Below are 17605 nucleotides of genomic sequence, written 5' to 3'. Positions count from 1 at the left end.
CTTCCTGGCAGGATGGTCTAACTTACAGGTGTGAAAGCTGTGTGTACACAGACTATATTTCTGCCTCACTCTTAGGATATGTGACCCTGGAGGAAACTGGGGTCAGAAAGCAGGGTGAGCCATGAGACAGGACCCCTGGAGCAGAAAGGTTTATTAGCTCACGGGCCCAGCAGTAGTAACTTGGCCCCTGACCTTCCAATCAGTAACTCAGAACCATTGAGTTACCACTTCCTTCATTTAACCACAGAGTCTTCAATACCAGGATGGAGATCCATGGTGACCCTGACCAGGATAAAGCACATACTGAACGTGCATTAGTGAGAGATACCAGAGCTCCAGAACACATCGCTTTCCAATCCCTGCATTATTAAAATTAGGCTAACAACCAGATCAAAGCTGATGGTTTTTATATAAACAGTTAAAAGCACCAGTCCTTCTGAAGCCAGGTAGAAAAAGCTGGAAGTCTGTGCCTGGTCAGTGCTGGAACACAGAAGCTCTTCCATGTCTCATGTCTCTGCTTCTGGTAATAAGCTCAGACTGCTTCTGTCTATGACGATGGATGGGACTGAAGGAAATAGAGGTGGATGCCTAATGCTGGGCTTGGAATGTGTCCTGAAGTCCACCTTATTGTCTTTGGGGAAGAAGCCCTGCAAGACACCAGCAACAACCACGTTCGGCAGGTCTGCAAGAAGAGAAACAAAAATGTATTTAAATTCAAGTTATTGTTCATTTCAATTCAGATCATTTTCATTAAACATTGTCTCAAAGCAGCTTTAGATAATGTGGTGATAAAGAATGAATAAGATGTTCTTTATAAATGAAAGTTTGTCCCTGTTGAGTAAACCAGTGGCAACTGTGGTGAAGGAAAAACTCCCCGAGATGGCATAAGAAAGAAACCTTGAGAGGAACCAGACTCAAGAGGGAACCTCATCCTCATCTGGGTGGCACCGAATGTCCATTTATTACAGATGTTGAGGTGTAAAGTGATGATCAGATGCAAACTGTTGTTCTGAGTCAATGTAGCAGACTGATATGAACTACAGTCCAAATCCATCCTCAAAGCTCCTGTGGTACTCCGTAATCTCACGGATCTCCTGAGTGTTGATGAGAAACATCACCAGCTGCACAGAGTCGCCTATTTATTTATCCTCAGTGGTACGGTAATTAATTCGAGCTTATTGAAGTAAAGCAGTTATGATGCTCGTTATGAAAACTGCACATTATTCATCAAAAGGTGTACAGACGTAGTCCCAGACTTATAATGTAGACGTGTCTGATGACCCCATCGTAATATAAGTGTGGACATGGCCAAGCCCATCCAAGAGTCTTAAAGACTGGTGATCAGTATGTGGTACTCAGTCATTTGGTAATAATTCACCAAGAACATAATAAATCAAAACAGAGCAATTTACTATAAAGTATAAACTATACAGTATAAATTATAAATCATTAAATAGGAACAAATTGCAGGTAGGAACTAAAGTTGTGGGGGGATTTTAAGGGGATAAATGGTTTATTTTTATTGTAATTAAATTTTAAATCATTGGTCAAGAAAATAAGCAAAAAAAAAAACCTGTTTATGGAAAAGTACATTAACGTCTCTGGTCTTCGTGCTCACTAATGTAAAATCATGACAATAATTAAAATGATTATGTAAACCTTAAACACTAAAATCTAATGTCCAGGTGTGAAAAAAACAACAACACTATACACTTTATGGACTAAAGTTTTTGAACACCTGACCATAAGACTGGTATGTGCTTCCGATTTGCTGTTTTAACAATCTCCAGTCTTCTGGAAAGATGATTTTGGAATGTGCTTGAGGGAATCTGTGCTCCTTCAGCCACAAGGACACTTAAAGTCAGGTTTTGATGTAGAGTGAGGAAAGCCTGGGGTGCAGTCAGTGTTCCAAATCATCCCAATAAGGGTAAGGTCAGAGCTCTATAGCGGGCCACTTTCAGCCCATGAAAAGCAGATCTTCATGGAGGTTTGAGTCTCCAAGTTTAAGTGAAGGGAAAATCTCATGCTACAGCACCAAAAGCCGTCCTATACAATTGTGTACCTACAGGTTTGTGGTACCAGTGTGAGGAGGAATCACATATGGCTGGAAACGTCAGGTGTCACCGTACTTATGTTCATATAGTGAATCTTCTAGGATGTTTGATGTGAAAGACTAGGGTTAGTGTTAAGTGTCACACCAAATGCAGTCCATGTTCATATGGAATATTATATATATGTTTTATATATAAATATAAAAAAGGAATATTTGATTCGTTCTTTTTTTAATTTCCTGATCAATGATTTGTAGTTTCATGTAGTTTCCAAATCTCATGTAAAGTCACACTTATTGACGTCTCATTCACACTCAATCATCAATGCCTATTTTCGTGTGATGCAACGATCATGAGTCAGAGTTCAGAAGTAAATTTCTGCGCAGGTCTGTACTCGTTTATACTCAACGGTAAGAAACATAGGCTGAGTACTCACTTTATGGATTCTTTCAAAACTAGCAAAAAAATGCCATGTGATGCCATGATTTAGGCAACGTTTTCTCTCTAAAACATACTGTTGCGTCTGTTACCTACGTTACAGAACTCAGTTTGACTTGCACTGCATACGGTTTATGCTGAAGCCCCTCAGGTGCTCTGTTTCACTACAGCAGGCGAATATAAACTAAGCATGTCCAGACACCTAAAGCATTTCACTAATGTACAGGTGGAAGGAGTCATAAATAAATAATGGACAAGGAAAAAGCTATGCATCAGGCAACACTGTCTCTTACACACCACCATGTAAAATCTCTAACAGTGATTTATATAAATGCACCGTATGCATTACCTGACTTGGAAGCGCAGAGATAGGGATCACACGTGAAACCCACCACTCTCTGATGCAGAAGCTCACAGCTAAAAGAGAAGAATTACACCAATGAGGCAACTTTCATACTTATTTTGAGATCATTGAACAATTTAGCGAACTTAAGGAATATAAAAGGAAATGTTTCAATTCGATTTACACTGTTTAATTTCTCAATTACTGTGTTTTTATTAATAAGATGAAATGTATTAATTAGGGTTAGTCTTCTTGAAATCTAAATCTAATTTACACACACTCACAAAAGTAAGTGCACCCTCACATTTCAGCAACCGTTGTAGTACACCTTCTTAAGGGACTATAGAAATATAACTTGGATATATTTTAGAGGAGTCAGTGTGCAGTTTGTATACAGTACAGATTTACTGTCCTCTGAAAATAACATACAGCCATTATTGTTGTAATAACTGGTAACAAAAGTGAGTGCACCCTCAGTGCTCACAGCTGTACTTGGTGTAACTGTGCAAAGCCTCAAGTCCTCTTCATCATGTTTATGTTTTTGTCTGCTTGCCAGAACCAGAACATGTGTGTATCTCGTGTTAGAGCAGTTAAAATTTGGTGCTTTGATTCCAATTCCCTCATACTAGCCACTGGATGTTCTACATGCACCTCATGGTAAAGAGTCCCTGAAGATTTGAGAGTTAGAATTGTTGCTCTCCACAAAGACGCCTCTGCTGTAAGAAGATCAGTAACACCCTGAAACTGAGTTACAGTACAGTCTTGAGGGTCATACAGAGGTTTTTCAAGACGGGTTCCACTCGGAACAGACCTCACAAGGGTCCATCAAAGAAGTCGAGTCCTCGTGCTGTGCGTCAGGTGCAGAAGCTGCTTCCGAAAAACAATATCCTGAGTGCTGCAGCATTGCTTTAGAGGCTGCAGAAGAGGAAGATCTGCTTCAGACCGTACGCCACACACCACAACAAGTCGGTTTGCAGGCCGTTGCCCCAGAAGGAGCCTCTTCTGAAGCTTCTCACAAGAAAACTTCCAAACAGTTTGCTGAAGACGACCTGTCCAAGAGCATGCGTTACTGGAACCATGTCCTGTGTTCTGATGAGACTGAGATAAACTTTTTTGGCTCAGAAGGTATCCAGCATGTGTGATGACGCCCTGGTGAAGAGAACCAAGAAAATTGTCTTCCCTACAGTCGAGCATGGTGGTGGCAGCATTATGGTCTGGGGCTGCATGAATGCTGACATCCAGCAGCTCTGTGTGTCATTATGGAGGAGTGGAAGAGGATCCCAGCAACAACCTGTGCAGCTCTGGTCAATTCCACACCCAGGAGGATTAAAGCAGTGCTGGATATCACACAATATTTACACTTTGGACACCGTTTTGACACGTTCACTGAGGGTGGACTCACTTTAGTTGGTTATTTAGACAATAATGGCTGTATGTTGAGTTATTTTCAGAGGACAGTGAATCTGTACTGATACACAAACTGCACACTGACTCCTCTAAAATATATTTTCATATACAGTTGTGTTCAAAATTATTCAACCCCCAATGCTGTAAATGGTTTTAGGGAATTTAGTGTACATTTGTAATTGTATTCAGAATGAAATCCTACAAGGACTTCTTAAAGAACCATATGCAACTAAAATGACATCAATTAGTTTTGTAATACAGTAGTAAATGTTTCTTTTGTGAATTCTTCATTGACATAATTATTCAACCCCTTAAAGACTACCACTCTGAAGAACAGAGGTTCAATGAAGTGTTTTCAATCAGGTATTGAAAACACCTGTGGATATCAGGGAGCAGCAATAAAGCCTAATAAGCACCAATTAGGCAGCTTTAAAATGACTGTGATACTCAGCTCCTTCTAGACATTTACTGGTGTGGTTACAAACATGGTGAGGTCAAGAGAATGGTCCAGGAAGACAAGAGAACAGGTGATTACTCTTCACAGGAAGGGCAATGGCTATAAGAAGATTGCAAAGATGTTAAACATACCAAGAGACACCATAGGAAGCATCATTCGCAAATTCAAGGCAAAGGGCACTGTTGAAACGCTACCTGGTCGTGGCAGAAAGAAGATGCTGACTTCGACTGCTGTGCGCTACCTGAAGCGTAGAGTGGAGAAAAGTCCCGTGTGACTGCTGAGGAACTGAGAAAAGATTTGTCAGATGTGGGTACTGAAGTTTCTGCTCAGACAATACGGCGCACCCTGCGTAATGAAGGCCTCCATGCCAGAACTCCCAGGCGCACCTTGCTGTCCCCAAAGAATAAGAAGAGTCGACTGCAGTATGCCAAAAGTCATGTGGACAAACCACAGAAGTTTTGGGATAGTGTTCTGTGGACTGATGAAACAAAATTAGAACTGTTTGGGCCCATGGATCAACGCTATGTTTGGAGGAGGAAGAACAAGGCCTATGAAGAAAAGAACACCTTGCCTACTGTGAAGCATGGCGGGGGTCAATCATGCTTTGGGGCTGTTTTGCTTCTGCAGGTACTGGGAAGCTTCAGCGTGTGCAAGGTACCATGAATTCTCTTCAGTACCAGGAGATATTGGATGACAATGTGATGCAGTCCGTCACAAACCTGAGGCTTGGAAGACGTTGGACCTTTCAACAGGACAATGATCCCAAGCATACCTCCAAGTCCACTAGAGCATGGTTGCAGATTAAAGGCTGGAACATTTTGAAGTGGCCATCGCAGTCACCAGACTTAAATCCGATTGAGAACCTCTGGTGGGACTTAAAGAAAGCAGTTGCAGTGCAAGCCTAAGAATGTGACTGAACTGGAGGCTTTTGCCCATGATGAATGGGCGAAGATACCCGTAGATCGCTGCAAGACACTTGTGTCAAGCTATGCTTCACGTTTAAAAGCTGTTATAACTGTAAAAGGATGTTGTACTAAGTACTAAGACTGAATGTCACTTGGGGGTTGAATAAAACTGATAATGATGTGAGCTCAGAAAAGACATTTGTGGTTATTTCATTATAAATGTTATGTTATATTTGTCTGACCTACACGTGCCTCTTTGATTTAATTGTAAGCAGGATGACTGAATGATCAGAATCAATGTCAAACCGACCAAAACAATCAATTTCAGTGGGGGTTGAATAATTTTGAACACAACTGTATATATAAATATACAGTACAGACCAAAAGTTTGGACACACCTTCTCATTCAAAGAGTTTTCTTTATTTTCATGACTATGAAAATTGTAGAGTCACACTGAAGGCATCAAGGGCTATTTGACCAAGAAGGAGAGTGATGGGGTGCTGCACCAGATGACCTGGCCTCCACAGTCACCGGACCTGAACCCAATCGAGATGGTTTAGGGGTGAGCTGGACCGCAGAGTGAAGGCAAAAGGGCCAACAAGTGCCAAGCATCTCTCGGGGAACTCCTTCAAGACTGTTGGAAGACCATTTCAGGTGACTACCTCTTGAAGCTCATCAAGAGAATGCCAAGAGTGTGCAAAGCAGTAATCAAAGCAAAAGGTGGCTACTTTGAAGAACCTAGAATATGAAATTTTTCAGTTGTTTCACATTTTTTTGTTATGTATATAATTCCATATATAATTCCACATGTGTTAATTCATAGTTTTGATGCCTTCAGGGTGAATCTACAATTTTCATAGTCATGAAAATAAAGAAAACTCTTTGAATGAGAAGGTGTGTCCAAACTTTTGGTCTGTACTGTGTATATATATATATATATATATATATATATATATATATATATATATATATATATATATATATATATATATTTGTGCACTGTTTGTGAAAGAGCCATGGATCAGACATCAGAAGACACTTAAGTAATGATTTGCTGTCTGTCTGAACCAAAGAAATAAAAGTGAACCATCAGAATCATTTTGATTTGAACTCATGACCTTCTGATTAGAATCCAGCAGACCCTTAGCCAATGAGCTTTTCTTCAACCGTGTCACAGCTGAGAGTAGAAAGCTGAGTTTTCTTACAATGGTTTTAATATTAGGATGGACTCCACTGAAGATGCTGATGACTGAATTCAGGATCTCATACCATAAAATAATGTCGTTTGGAAGACTCTTACCTTTTCCCCTTCTCTCTTGTGTCCTTCTGCTGTTCTTCACTAAAATAACACAAATCATAAAGAATTTTATTACACTCGAACTCAATCAATGTTAGTAAGGTTACTCCTCATCGCTGAAGACAGAGCGGTTAGAGCTCAGCTGTGCGGCAGGAACATTCCAGCATGATGGATATTTGGACTCATTTTTGCTGTCAATCGTCTCATCGAAGAGACACAACTAAGAGTTAAAGAATCAGTCTGCTTATGTGTTATCAGAGTGTGTTATGTGTTACAAGCCCCTCTAAATGATCCCTCAAGTCTCCTTACTTTATCATTGTCTAACATATTTTCTCATATCTCTTATTTTCGAATCATTTCTCATGGTTTTCTCATAATGTCTCCTTTTATATTTATAGTCATTTCTATCTAATGGACAAATTTCCGGCCGATCAGATTTATAATTCACTGTATTCTGTGAACGTATACACACACACACACACACACACACACACACACACACATACATACACATACATACATACATACATATATATAGAATTGTTCGTTAAATACATTGAAATATAAATGTCGTCTTCTTCTTTCTTCTTCTTCTTCTTTCGGTTTCTCTAATTAGGGGGCGCCCCAGCGGATCCTCCGTCTCCATACCCCCCTGTCCTCTACATCTGCCTCTTTTAAACATCTATCTGTATGTCTTCCCTCACCACATCCATAAACCTCCTCCTCAGTCTTCCTCTTTTCCTCCTTCCTGGTGTCTCCATCCTCAGCATTCTCCTACTGATATACCCCATGTCCCTCCTCTGCACATGTGCAAACCATCTCAATCTCACCTCCCTCACCTTGTCTCCAAAACGTCCTACATGTGTGGTCCCTCTAATGAATGAGTAAACATTCTAATTGTCTGGGTTTGAGGGTCATCATGAAGCTGAAATGTGCAAAGAATTGACACAAAGTTACTCACATGCTTAAAAACGTTCCTATGCTGGTGAAGTACATACCTTTCGTAGATCGGCATGTGGAAGTGTTTCACCTTCAAGAAATCCAGCAGCTCCTGAGGAACCACGTCGTTCTTATACAGGATCACCTGCATGCAGAAATGATGAAACTATAACTAATTTGTGAAGGCGGTATACAGAGGAGATGATTGTGTGACCTCTCGCTGTACCTGTATGTAGTCCTCCAGCTCTTGCCGTCTCTGCTCCAGAGGTTTAGAGCGCAGCTGGGTCCTCTTGCTGGGGAATTCAGGCAGCTGCAGGATCTTCTTGAGCTTCCGGTGCAACATCTGGAACTCGCTCTGCCGCCGCAGAACAAAGTGCTTCCTTCCGTTGAACAAGATCTCCACCCTGAACAGCTGTACAACAGAAAAACTGATTACTGAGACACAAGCGGACGAGAAATAAACATAAATACTGTCCTGTCTGAGAGGTGTGCAAACAGTGCCCTCTAGTGAACTGATTGTGTTATGGCAATATAGATATCTACACACTGCCGGCTGCATGGTAAATAGTACAAGTCATCTCTGTTTAATGTTCTGATGAATCCTCAGGTAGTTCTTCCATTCTCCTGATCTCCTATTGAGGTCATATGAATGCTATGATGATACGGCAGCTCGTCATTGTATCTCAGTCAGACAGTACGCGGCTCTCCGACACATCTTTCACTATTGTATATGAGAGAAAGAGAAAGAGGTAAATGTGCTTGTTTCTGGGCCACACCAGGGTTCTGTTTCAGGGCCATTACAAGAAGTGTGAGCTATTCTAGTAACACGGGCAAAAAAGGAGAAGCCACAGTCGCACCAAACAAAAGTAAAAGTGTTCTGGATCATTTTCTAAAGGGTGCATTAATAATGAGCACAGGAAAAAAGGAGAATACATCAAGCTAATAAAAAAAAAAAAAAACACTTGAAATCCTAAAACAGAGGCCGTGACTGGCCAGTTTTATCATCTGTGACCCAGTTTGCATTGCACACTCACAGTCATTAGCGCCAGAGTGCAGTCATCTAGAATCCAAATAAAGGTGTGCTTTTGGGACTCATGAAAAGTCGGCTGTTACACCGATGTGGGTGGAACCAGATCTAAAGCTTGTGGGATGAATGTAGGATGTCGAATCTGTACACAGGGACAATGAGCGTACAGTAAACGCTTAACACAGAAAGGTGATTGTATGCCACTATTGGATGTGGTTACTGTGTTTATTCTTTAGTACATTATAGAGTCGAGAAAATGACGTTTCAGTATTTCTACAGCATGTTGTACCAAAGCGGTTGTACAGAAAAGCAGCTAAACAGCCTAAAGATCCATGAAGTTACTCAGCAACTCAAGAACAATAAGATGGATTTGGACTGTGATTATTATAACAGTCTACCACAAGGGTTCAGGACCACAGTTTTGCATGTAATCGCTGAACAGTTCAACCGCAACACGGACGGAACTGTAATGAATGGACATTTCTTGCCACAGTCACCACTGGTTCACTCATTACAGATAAAAATGAATCATTTTGGAACTGAAAATAATCCCGTACACACCTATAACGGAAAATCTGTGAATCTCTATAAAGTGCAGTGAACGGGAAACTGTAATAACAGAAAGAAACGCTTTTATGACCAGTTTCACACCGGAGTTTATGTTGAAAAAAGTGCTTTCCAGACAAAGAATCGGTAAAAAGAATCTAAATTAGCTAATTGTTTTCTCCTCTTTTTAAGGTTGACTAAAAATAAATACTTTAAAAATGACAGCATCAGACTTTTATTCGACACACGACTACGGAATGAGTTGTAGAAATGTTTTTTTCCTCCACAATCTCATTTCACTCGAGTCATTTAATTTGTTTTAAATTTCCATTTCCTGTCAATGTGAACGGAGCGAATAGAATCGTATCCATCGTCATTAAATAAATATTCAGCGCACATCAGTTGAATATATTCCGTGAGAGGAAGAATGGCCTCTTTTTTCACAATGAAGATCAGTAACAAAAAGTCCGAGCCGAACCCTAAACATCCTCAATAACACCACAACGTATAGCACTGATTGTGTTTTTTCCTTGTAATTAAGGCTCGTGGCCCAAACAAATTCAGTACGACATGCAGTGAAATGTTTTGTACGACTGTCCAGCGTTTGAGCATGAAAAAAGGAATAGAATATAAGGATAAAAAAAATAAGTAGATAAATAAAAAGTATGTAGAAAATATATGTATATTCATGAATCTAGACGAGGATGGATCCGTAAGTCAGACACTTTAATCAGACCAGGTCAGGATGCAGCCTCTTAAAAATATATATATAGACAAGTTGTTTGTTCCCTTTTTGGATGTAATGCTTCCCAAACTCTCACCCCAGACTCTCTAGCACTCGCTCACTTTATCTCACATCCCATCTCTTGACACCACCCTGGGCAGGTCCTCTTTAAAGCAGTAATACAATACGACTCACATTCTGATGCCTTGCGGTGCTTTTGTTTCAATTAAAATAAATACAATTAGACAACTTTAACATGCTCGATTTCTTCTAGTGAAAACGTTCAATTGCTGTTGGTTTGTTTTCGCTCTCAGTCGTCATCACAGGCCAAATTCTGATTTGCATCGCTCGTCTGAAACGAACGATTGGTATAAAGGTTATCAATGATAAAGAAAACGTGTTGTTCCCTTCCGTCGACTGGTCACTGCTTTATGACGGATTCTGGGGATGGCGAATCCGCTCTATTGTTCAGGGCTTCGTCAGTTAGACCTGATCGTTAAATAATAATAGTAACATGACTAAAAAGTCAATTTAGGAGCCGGAAATGGAACTTGGTGACCGCAGGTCTGTGTCATTATCAGAGAAGCGTTTTTTTGGTTACTGAGGATTTCACGTCCTTGACGTTTCCCATTTTCCCTGACAATAACGAAACTAGCAGTGCTCACTTCCACTTCATATCTGTTCTCATTTTGACCAAAAAGGTTTCACTTCTCATCTGCCTCACCTCTGAGGGAAGACAGGTCTTTGACTTGGACGGGAATGTAAGAGAAGCCTAATCGAGCATGCTTTGACAAGCCAAAATGAAACCTCCGTGAGTGATGCAACATCGCATCCTAAGGGCCAGAGGGGCAATGCACACAAAAAAAAAAAAAAATCCTCAGCAAGTAAGAAATGGCAGCTCTCAGTGAGATTTCCACTCAGTATAGAACACCGATTTCCCTAAGTCCAGTGTAAACGATACACACGATGTATCCTGTTGACTTTATTACTTAAGTGAGTTATGTGACAGGAGTGTCTGAGTAACTCAGTGTGTTCTGGAGACTCAGCAAGAATGTAAGAAACACATGACTCTCGTCAAGGCTGAAGTTGCCCTTTCAGGTTGTAGAAACGTGGCCTTGTTTCAACACTAGATCTCTGTGCAATCACAATACAAGCGACACCACAAATATGCCTGGTGGAACATTGGTGAAGCTCAATTTCCAGAGTGTTTATATTGAGGATCACCACCTCGGGATATCTCGCTGTGTGCACCGATTGTCTCGTCTGTTTTTGCCATATAAAAATCCAATTCTAGCAACGGTCCAACTAAAAGATTATTAGATTGGAGTTAATCATTCATGATATTAAAGGTCTGAGGAGCTAAATTCTGTAACTTATTCACATATTTCCTTGTGTGTAGCTTCTTAAGGTGTTTGTGGACCAGGAATATATGAAGAAAATGTAGCAATATTTTGTGTAATATCAGTTACCTGGTATCATTTATTATTAATAAAAGTTGTATAAAACATTATAACCAATGCAACCTTGTTTATTACCTGTGGCAGAATAACTAAGAGCGATTTGCCAGAAATGACGATCTGTATTTAACACCGAATGATGATACACTTTTAATCCATTTAATGGCATGTTGAGGAACGTCTGTAATCAAGTTAGCTCCTGTTTTGACTTATGTTGTAACTGCTAGAAAACTCTAGCTGAAAGCGAAAGTCTGTTTTTTTTCCTCACAAAAAAAAAAAAAAAAAAGGCAGCAGACACTGAAGATTCCTTCCATAAATGCTCTTCCAAAAAATCAGAAATAGCATGTTAATATAAACCTGTGATCTGCATTCAAACTAAACCACAGTCAGAGCTGCAGTTACAGGAAATGAATCAAAAAGATTAGAGAAATCAATGTGGTAGAACTATGCTGTAAAAATAAAACCAATATTGAGTGGAATTTGTTTTGTATAAAATGCTATTTTATTGATGTGACATTTATATCATGATTTATATAACTGACCTGTGCTAGACTTAAATACGCTGAATCAGTAACAAAAAAAGACGCCAAAATAAAATAAAATAAAAGTAGACGAGGCGTCTTTTTTTTCCCACTGCACAAAACGTTTTGTATTCGAATGGTTTGAGACGCAGCCGCTCCCACCGTTTCTGCTTATAAAAACCTAATTTAGTTTAGCAGGGTAAGGATTGTAACAGAGGCTAGCTAAAATTACCGCGAAGTTCATCGATCATATTATCATAGTGAACAAATAAACATAAGTAAGAAGGAAAAACAACTTTCCTTTTGTTGTCCTTTGGTCCAAGGATTTTATTAACACATTAGCAGGTGGTCAGAGACAGTAAAGCTTCTCTGCTGGTCTAAACACTATCAGAAGCACTGACCCACATTTACACACTAAATTCTAATATTTGTTCCATGAAATTGTATTAATTTATTCCCATCAGTTTATTCTCTTCATGTCGTAGTGTTTCTCTCGGCTGCACTGCTTCCAGTACGTGGATGTGGATGTAGATTTGTTGTCCAATCAGATTTCAGCCTCTATGTGCTGCCATGTGAATCTAATCTACACAGAGCCTTCAGAGTCAGTACTGCTGGCCTTTTACCATAGAGAATATTACCAACAGCTCTGATTCTTTAACCAATCAGATTTCAGATTCTCCTCACAGGGCAGCTCACTGGACCAGAATAGCGTCAGCACAGCTCCGTCCTCTGATTGGTTGGTCAGAGGGAAACTGTTACAGCCGAGTTCGACTGGTAAAACACGTGTGTAGCTCTGCACACGTTAATACATCAGAGTTAGATTTTTTTACACCTACAGAGGAAGAGAAATTGATTTGGTCTCGGACAAACTTAAAAATCCATTGTGAAGAAAAGCGAGACATGGTGAGGAGGTCACCAACCCTGAAGCTAGCTAGCGTGTCTCAGCCCGGGAAAGGGTTTGTTCTCCACTTCCAGACCAGTGAATACGAGCGGTACCACTGGATTACAGCCTCTGGGGGGCGCTGCACATTATGAGTCTGCATCTCTGGAGAGTAGGTTGGATTTTATTAACATTTTTAAGTTTTTATCATGTTATTAGACAAATATTGATTGTGATCTGCTCCAGATGTTGTAGGTACACAGTTGTGGTTGTAGTGTAGAGGTTTGGAGTCTTAACTGGGTTTGTTGGTTTAGTAAAATGGTTTTCACCTCCAGATGTGAAATGTCTCTGTAATGCTGTTATATTGCGTTTTTGTACAGTATTGACAGTTTCTATAATTGTGACGTGATGGTGGTGTATTAAGAAGTGGATTAAATCAGGTACGTCCCCACTAAAGGCCCAGGAACCAAATACATGGCCCAACACCCAAGGGACATGGACAGCTGGCAGAGGGTGTTAACCAAATGTCTACACAATGATTTATTTGATATTTGGCCGATTCTTACTATATTTCATTTGGATTTGATAAACACTTTCCTGAGGTTACTGGAGTTACGGTGCAGATTGGATTCACAGTGAACACTATCCACGTAGAACAATTATTCCAATGGAGGTTTCTCACATCGACACTAATTGTAACGTGCATGTGTGTGAGACCGAAAGAAAGAAAGAGAAATGAATCTCAGAAATGTGCTACAAGTCTCAAAAGTAAAAAGCACTGACATTTACCCAGGTCTGTTTCTGCCACACGTATACAGCCAACAATCTAATCCTAAAGCATATATGATTGCTGTAACGCATTTCTTACATGATTTCTTTCTAGAAGTTTCACAAAATAACATGCAGGTATGTTCACTGGCTGTTTAAAACCTCAAAATATCTAATGTCTTTGGCTTTTCACTAACACGTGTATTGGTGGTGAGGACTTGTGCATCTTTAAACCCAAATTCAATGTGTGTACTGTTAAAATCACACACTCGAAGACTTTTACTCAAGGATGATTTTCAGCTACTCAATGGGCGATTATCTAAAGTGACCATGAGAACGGAAATTTGCGTGTTAAAATACGAATAAAAAGCTGTGTAAAGGAAATACAATAAAATAGCAAAGATTATTATTCGATATGTTAAACACGAACTAGATCATGTTTTATTTTTATTAGATATCCATCCAATAAAGATCCAAGTGTCCACTTTAAAATCTAATCAAATCATAAATCTATTATGGAGGAATTGTGAGAACTTCGAGAAAGCCTTACTACTGCGACAAACCTAATGGACGTGATATAGCTTGGTCTCAGATGTTCTTAAACCCTGGGGAGAAAGCCTTGAGGGTACACACTAGCCTGCAGTGTGTTTTGGGTCAAAAGGTCTGCCTGCAAAAGAGCTCCATTCAGCCTCTGGTTTTTCCTTCTCTCCTTGTGCGTCTTACAGACACACTCACACACTCACTATCTCACACACACACACACAAACACACACACACACACACACACACACACACACAAACACACACAGAGCAGCCATTGTCATAGACGGCACGGTTGCGTGCTTCGGCTGGGACCGAGTCCTAGGGTACAGGACCCTCATGTCCACTTACAGTACTCACAACATACCAACTCAGAGAAGTCAACAACCACACACCCGGCCTGAGATGTGTGGCCTTCTCAATTCACATTCAAATCTAGAAATCTTCTCCATGCTCCATCACAACGTTCTTTCCTATAAAAGAGCCGAATTACCGAATCAATTCCAAGACGTTTACAGGACGCACGGTACACGTCCAGCTTGCAGTTGGACGTTCCTTTGTGTCATCACACTTCTGAGCGTGTGCAGGTGATGGATGACTTCTGGTGAACGGCATTTGAGCTTTGAGTGACACCGACACCAGAGCGGAGATTCAGCTGGCTGTAACAGGATTCTACTTTTAGACCCGGAGATCAACATCAACATCGGTATTACTGTGTCAGATGACACACGTTACAGCATGTCTGACTTCACATGCCAAAAAAAAAAAAAAACGGGGGTTCCAAAAGCTTTGTTTTTTTTGGAACAGCAATTAAAAGTGGAGTTTCTTCATACGAGAATCGTACCATCAGCATCACCTCATGTCCTGGATGGTGTGATTGGACATGTACTGGAGATGTAGGGAAATCCTTCCTCACTGGAGAATGTTGTTCTGGTGAGGTTGAAGGCAACAAGACGGACAGGTGTTGGGGTGGGAATTCAAACACATGGTGGTGAAAAAGAAAAAGTAGGAAAGAAAATTTTGGATTTGGATTTGAGAGGAATTAATTATTTTATTAGTATCGGATTTTAAGTTAGAATACAGGATATCTGGTGTAAAAGTGGGTTTCAGATATTTAGATCTGGTGTAATAAAACATTTGTGAGATATTGTGAGATAATGATATCTGGTGTAATGAAAGGTTTGTGAGATATTATGAGATATTGATATCTGGTGTAATGAAAGGTTTGTGAGATATTGATATCTGGTGTAATGAAAGGTTAGTGAGATATTGTGAGATATTGATATCTGGTGTAATGAAAGGTTTGTGAGATATTGATATCTGGTGTAATGAAAGGTTTGTGAGATATTGTGAGATATTGATATCTGGTGTAATGAAAGGTTTGTGAGATATTATGAGATATTGATATCTGGTGTAATGAAAGGTTTGTGAGATATTGATATCTGGTGTAATGAAAGGTTTGTGAGATATTGTGAGATATTGATATCTGGTGTAATGAAAGGTTTGTGAGACATTGTGAGATATTGATATCTGGTGTAATGAAAGGTTTGTGAGATATTGTGAGATATTGATATCTGGTGTAATGAAAGGTTTGTGAGATATTATGAGATATTGATATCTGGTGTAATGAAAGGTTTGTGAGATATTGATATCTGGTGTAATGAAAGGTTTGTGAGATATTGTGAGATATTGATATCTGGTGTAATGAAAGGTTTGTGAGATATTGTGAGATATTGATATTTGGCGTAATGAAAGGTTTGTGAGATATTGATATCTGGTGTAATGAAAGGTTTGTGAGATATTGTGAGATATTGATATTTGGTGTAATGAAAGGTTTGTGAGATATTGTGAGATATTGATATTTGGTGTAATGAAAGGTTTGTGAGAAATTGATATTTGGTGTAATGAAAGGTTTTGAGATATTGTGAGATATTGATATCTGGTGTAATGAAAGGTTTGTGAGATATTGTGAGATATTGATATTTGACATAATGAAAGGTTTGTAAAATATTGTGAGATATTGATATCTGGTGTAATGAAAGGTTTGTGAGAAATTGATATTTGGTGTAATGAAAGGTTTGTGAGATATTGTGAGATATTGATATTTGGCATAATGAAAGGTTTGTGAGAAATTGATATTTGGTGTAATGAAAGGTTTTGAGATATTGTGAGATATTGATATCTGGTGTAATGAAAGGTTTGTGAGATATTGTGAGATATTGATATTTGACGTAATGAAAGGTTTGTGAGATATTGTGAGATATTGATATCTGGTGTAGGTTTAAGATATATATTGATGTCTGATGTCATTTGATGATATATTGATGGTATAATGGTGTAATGGTATAATAAGGAGAAAGCATTTGAGGATCGAATGATCATGTTTAAACATCTCAGCCAGTTTGCAGGACCCGTGTGGAGCAGATGTTTTATGTGTATTCATGATCACACTGATGGAGATCTTGTATTTTTAATTTGACTCAAAAGTTAAAATTTAAATATATATATTTTTTGGGTATATGTTAGTGAGAATTCAGTTTTCGGTACTTACTTTCCGTGATTTCCCAGTTTCATCCACTTCCCGGTGGAGAGATGGGATCGACACCTCAATCATCGCGCTCAGATCCAACATCACCGCCCGCCGGCGCGCGCGCACTGCAGGAAAACCGGCTTCTACCAAACCCCGGCGGTGTGTTCAAGCCCAGGAGCCTTCCACCATCTCCACCATCTCCACCATCTTCTCGGGCGCGTGGGCGAACTTCCTCAGTGGTCCAGTGAAAATAAAAGTAAGGGGTGAAAAACCTCCCAACGCGGGTGGAAGTCACACCGCTCTCAGATCCGCGAGTCTGATACACGTCTTGAAGTCACAGCGCTCACGAGAAGCAGCTCCGCCTACAAACAAACAAACCCCCGCTCTGATTGGTGCTTTCCTCACGGGCCCCGCCCAGAACAATAAACAAAACCACGCCCTCGTTGTGGGGTCAGAAGGTCTACCAGTTTAATACACAGTTTTCAGTTTGATTTAAAATAAATGTGCTCAATTTACCTTTTATTATATGTTATTATTAATAATTGATATTCATATATGTGAAGACACTGATCATGTTAATAATTTCTCATAATAATTATCAAAAATGATTTAACAAAGTAGGAAACAGCTATTTTTAGAAAGGGCCCGTGGGCACCATGTGGGTGACCCCTGCTCTAGAACGTGTGTTTATCTGGAGCAACTCAGAGCCGCATCGTGTCAAAGTTTACCAGTGTGATCAGGAGAACCGCTGGGCTCGGACCATATCACTGGATG

At 39.8% G+C, this 17605-nt stretch overlaps 1 protein-coding gene across 1 annotated transcript; it reads right to left on the bottom strand.

Moving 5' to 3' along the window:
• Positions 1-390: 390 nt before the first annotated feature.
• On the bottom strand, positions 391-17193 carry snx22 (sorting nexin 22). Its single transcript, XM_046859788.1, has 6 exons — positions 16853-17193; positions 8065-8250; positions 7898-7983; positions 6903-6941; positions 2839-2906; positions 391-682 (listed from the first exon to the last, which is right to left on the bottom strand). Exons 1-6 carry the CDS (start codon positions 16931-16933, stop codon positions 507-509), a joined length of 636 nt encoding a protein of 211 aa, XP_046715744.1. The 5' UTR covers positions 16934-17193; the 3' UTR covers positions 391-506.
• Between the last annotated feature and the right edge of the window lie 412 nt (positions 17194-17605).

The sequence above is a fragment of the Silurus meridionalis genome, chromosome 10 (assembly GCF_014805685.1).
Source record: "Silurus meridionalis isolate SWU-2019-XX chromosome 10, ASM1480568v1, whole genome shotgun sequence".
Classification (NCBI taxonomy): domain Eukaryota; kingdom Metazoa; phylum Chordata; class Actinopteri; order Siluriformes; family Siluridae; genus Silurus; species Silurus meridionalis.
The sequence above is the reverse complement of the archived record's forward strand: the minus strand, read 5'-3'. Positions and strand labels throughout refer to the sequence as shown.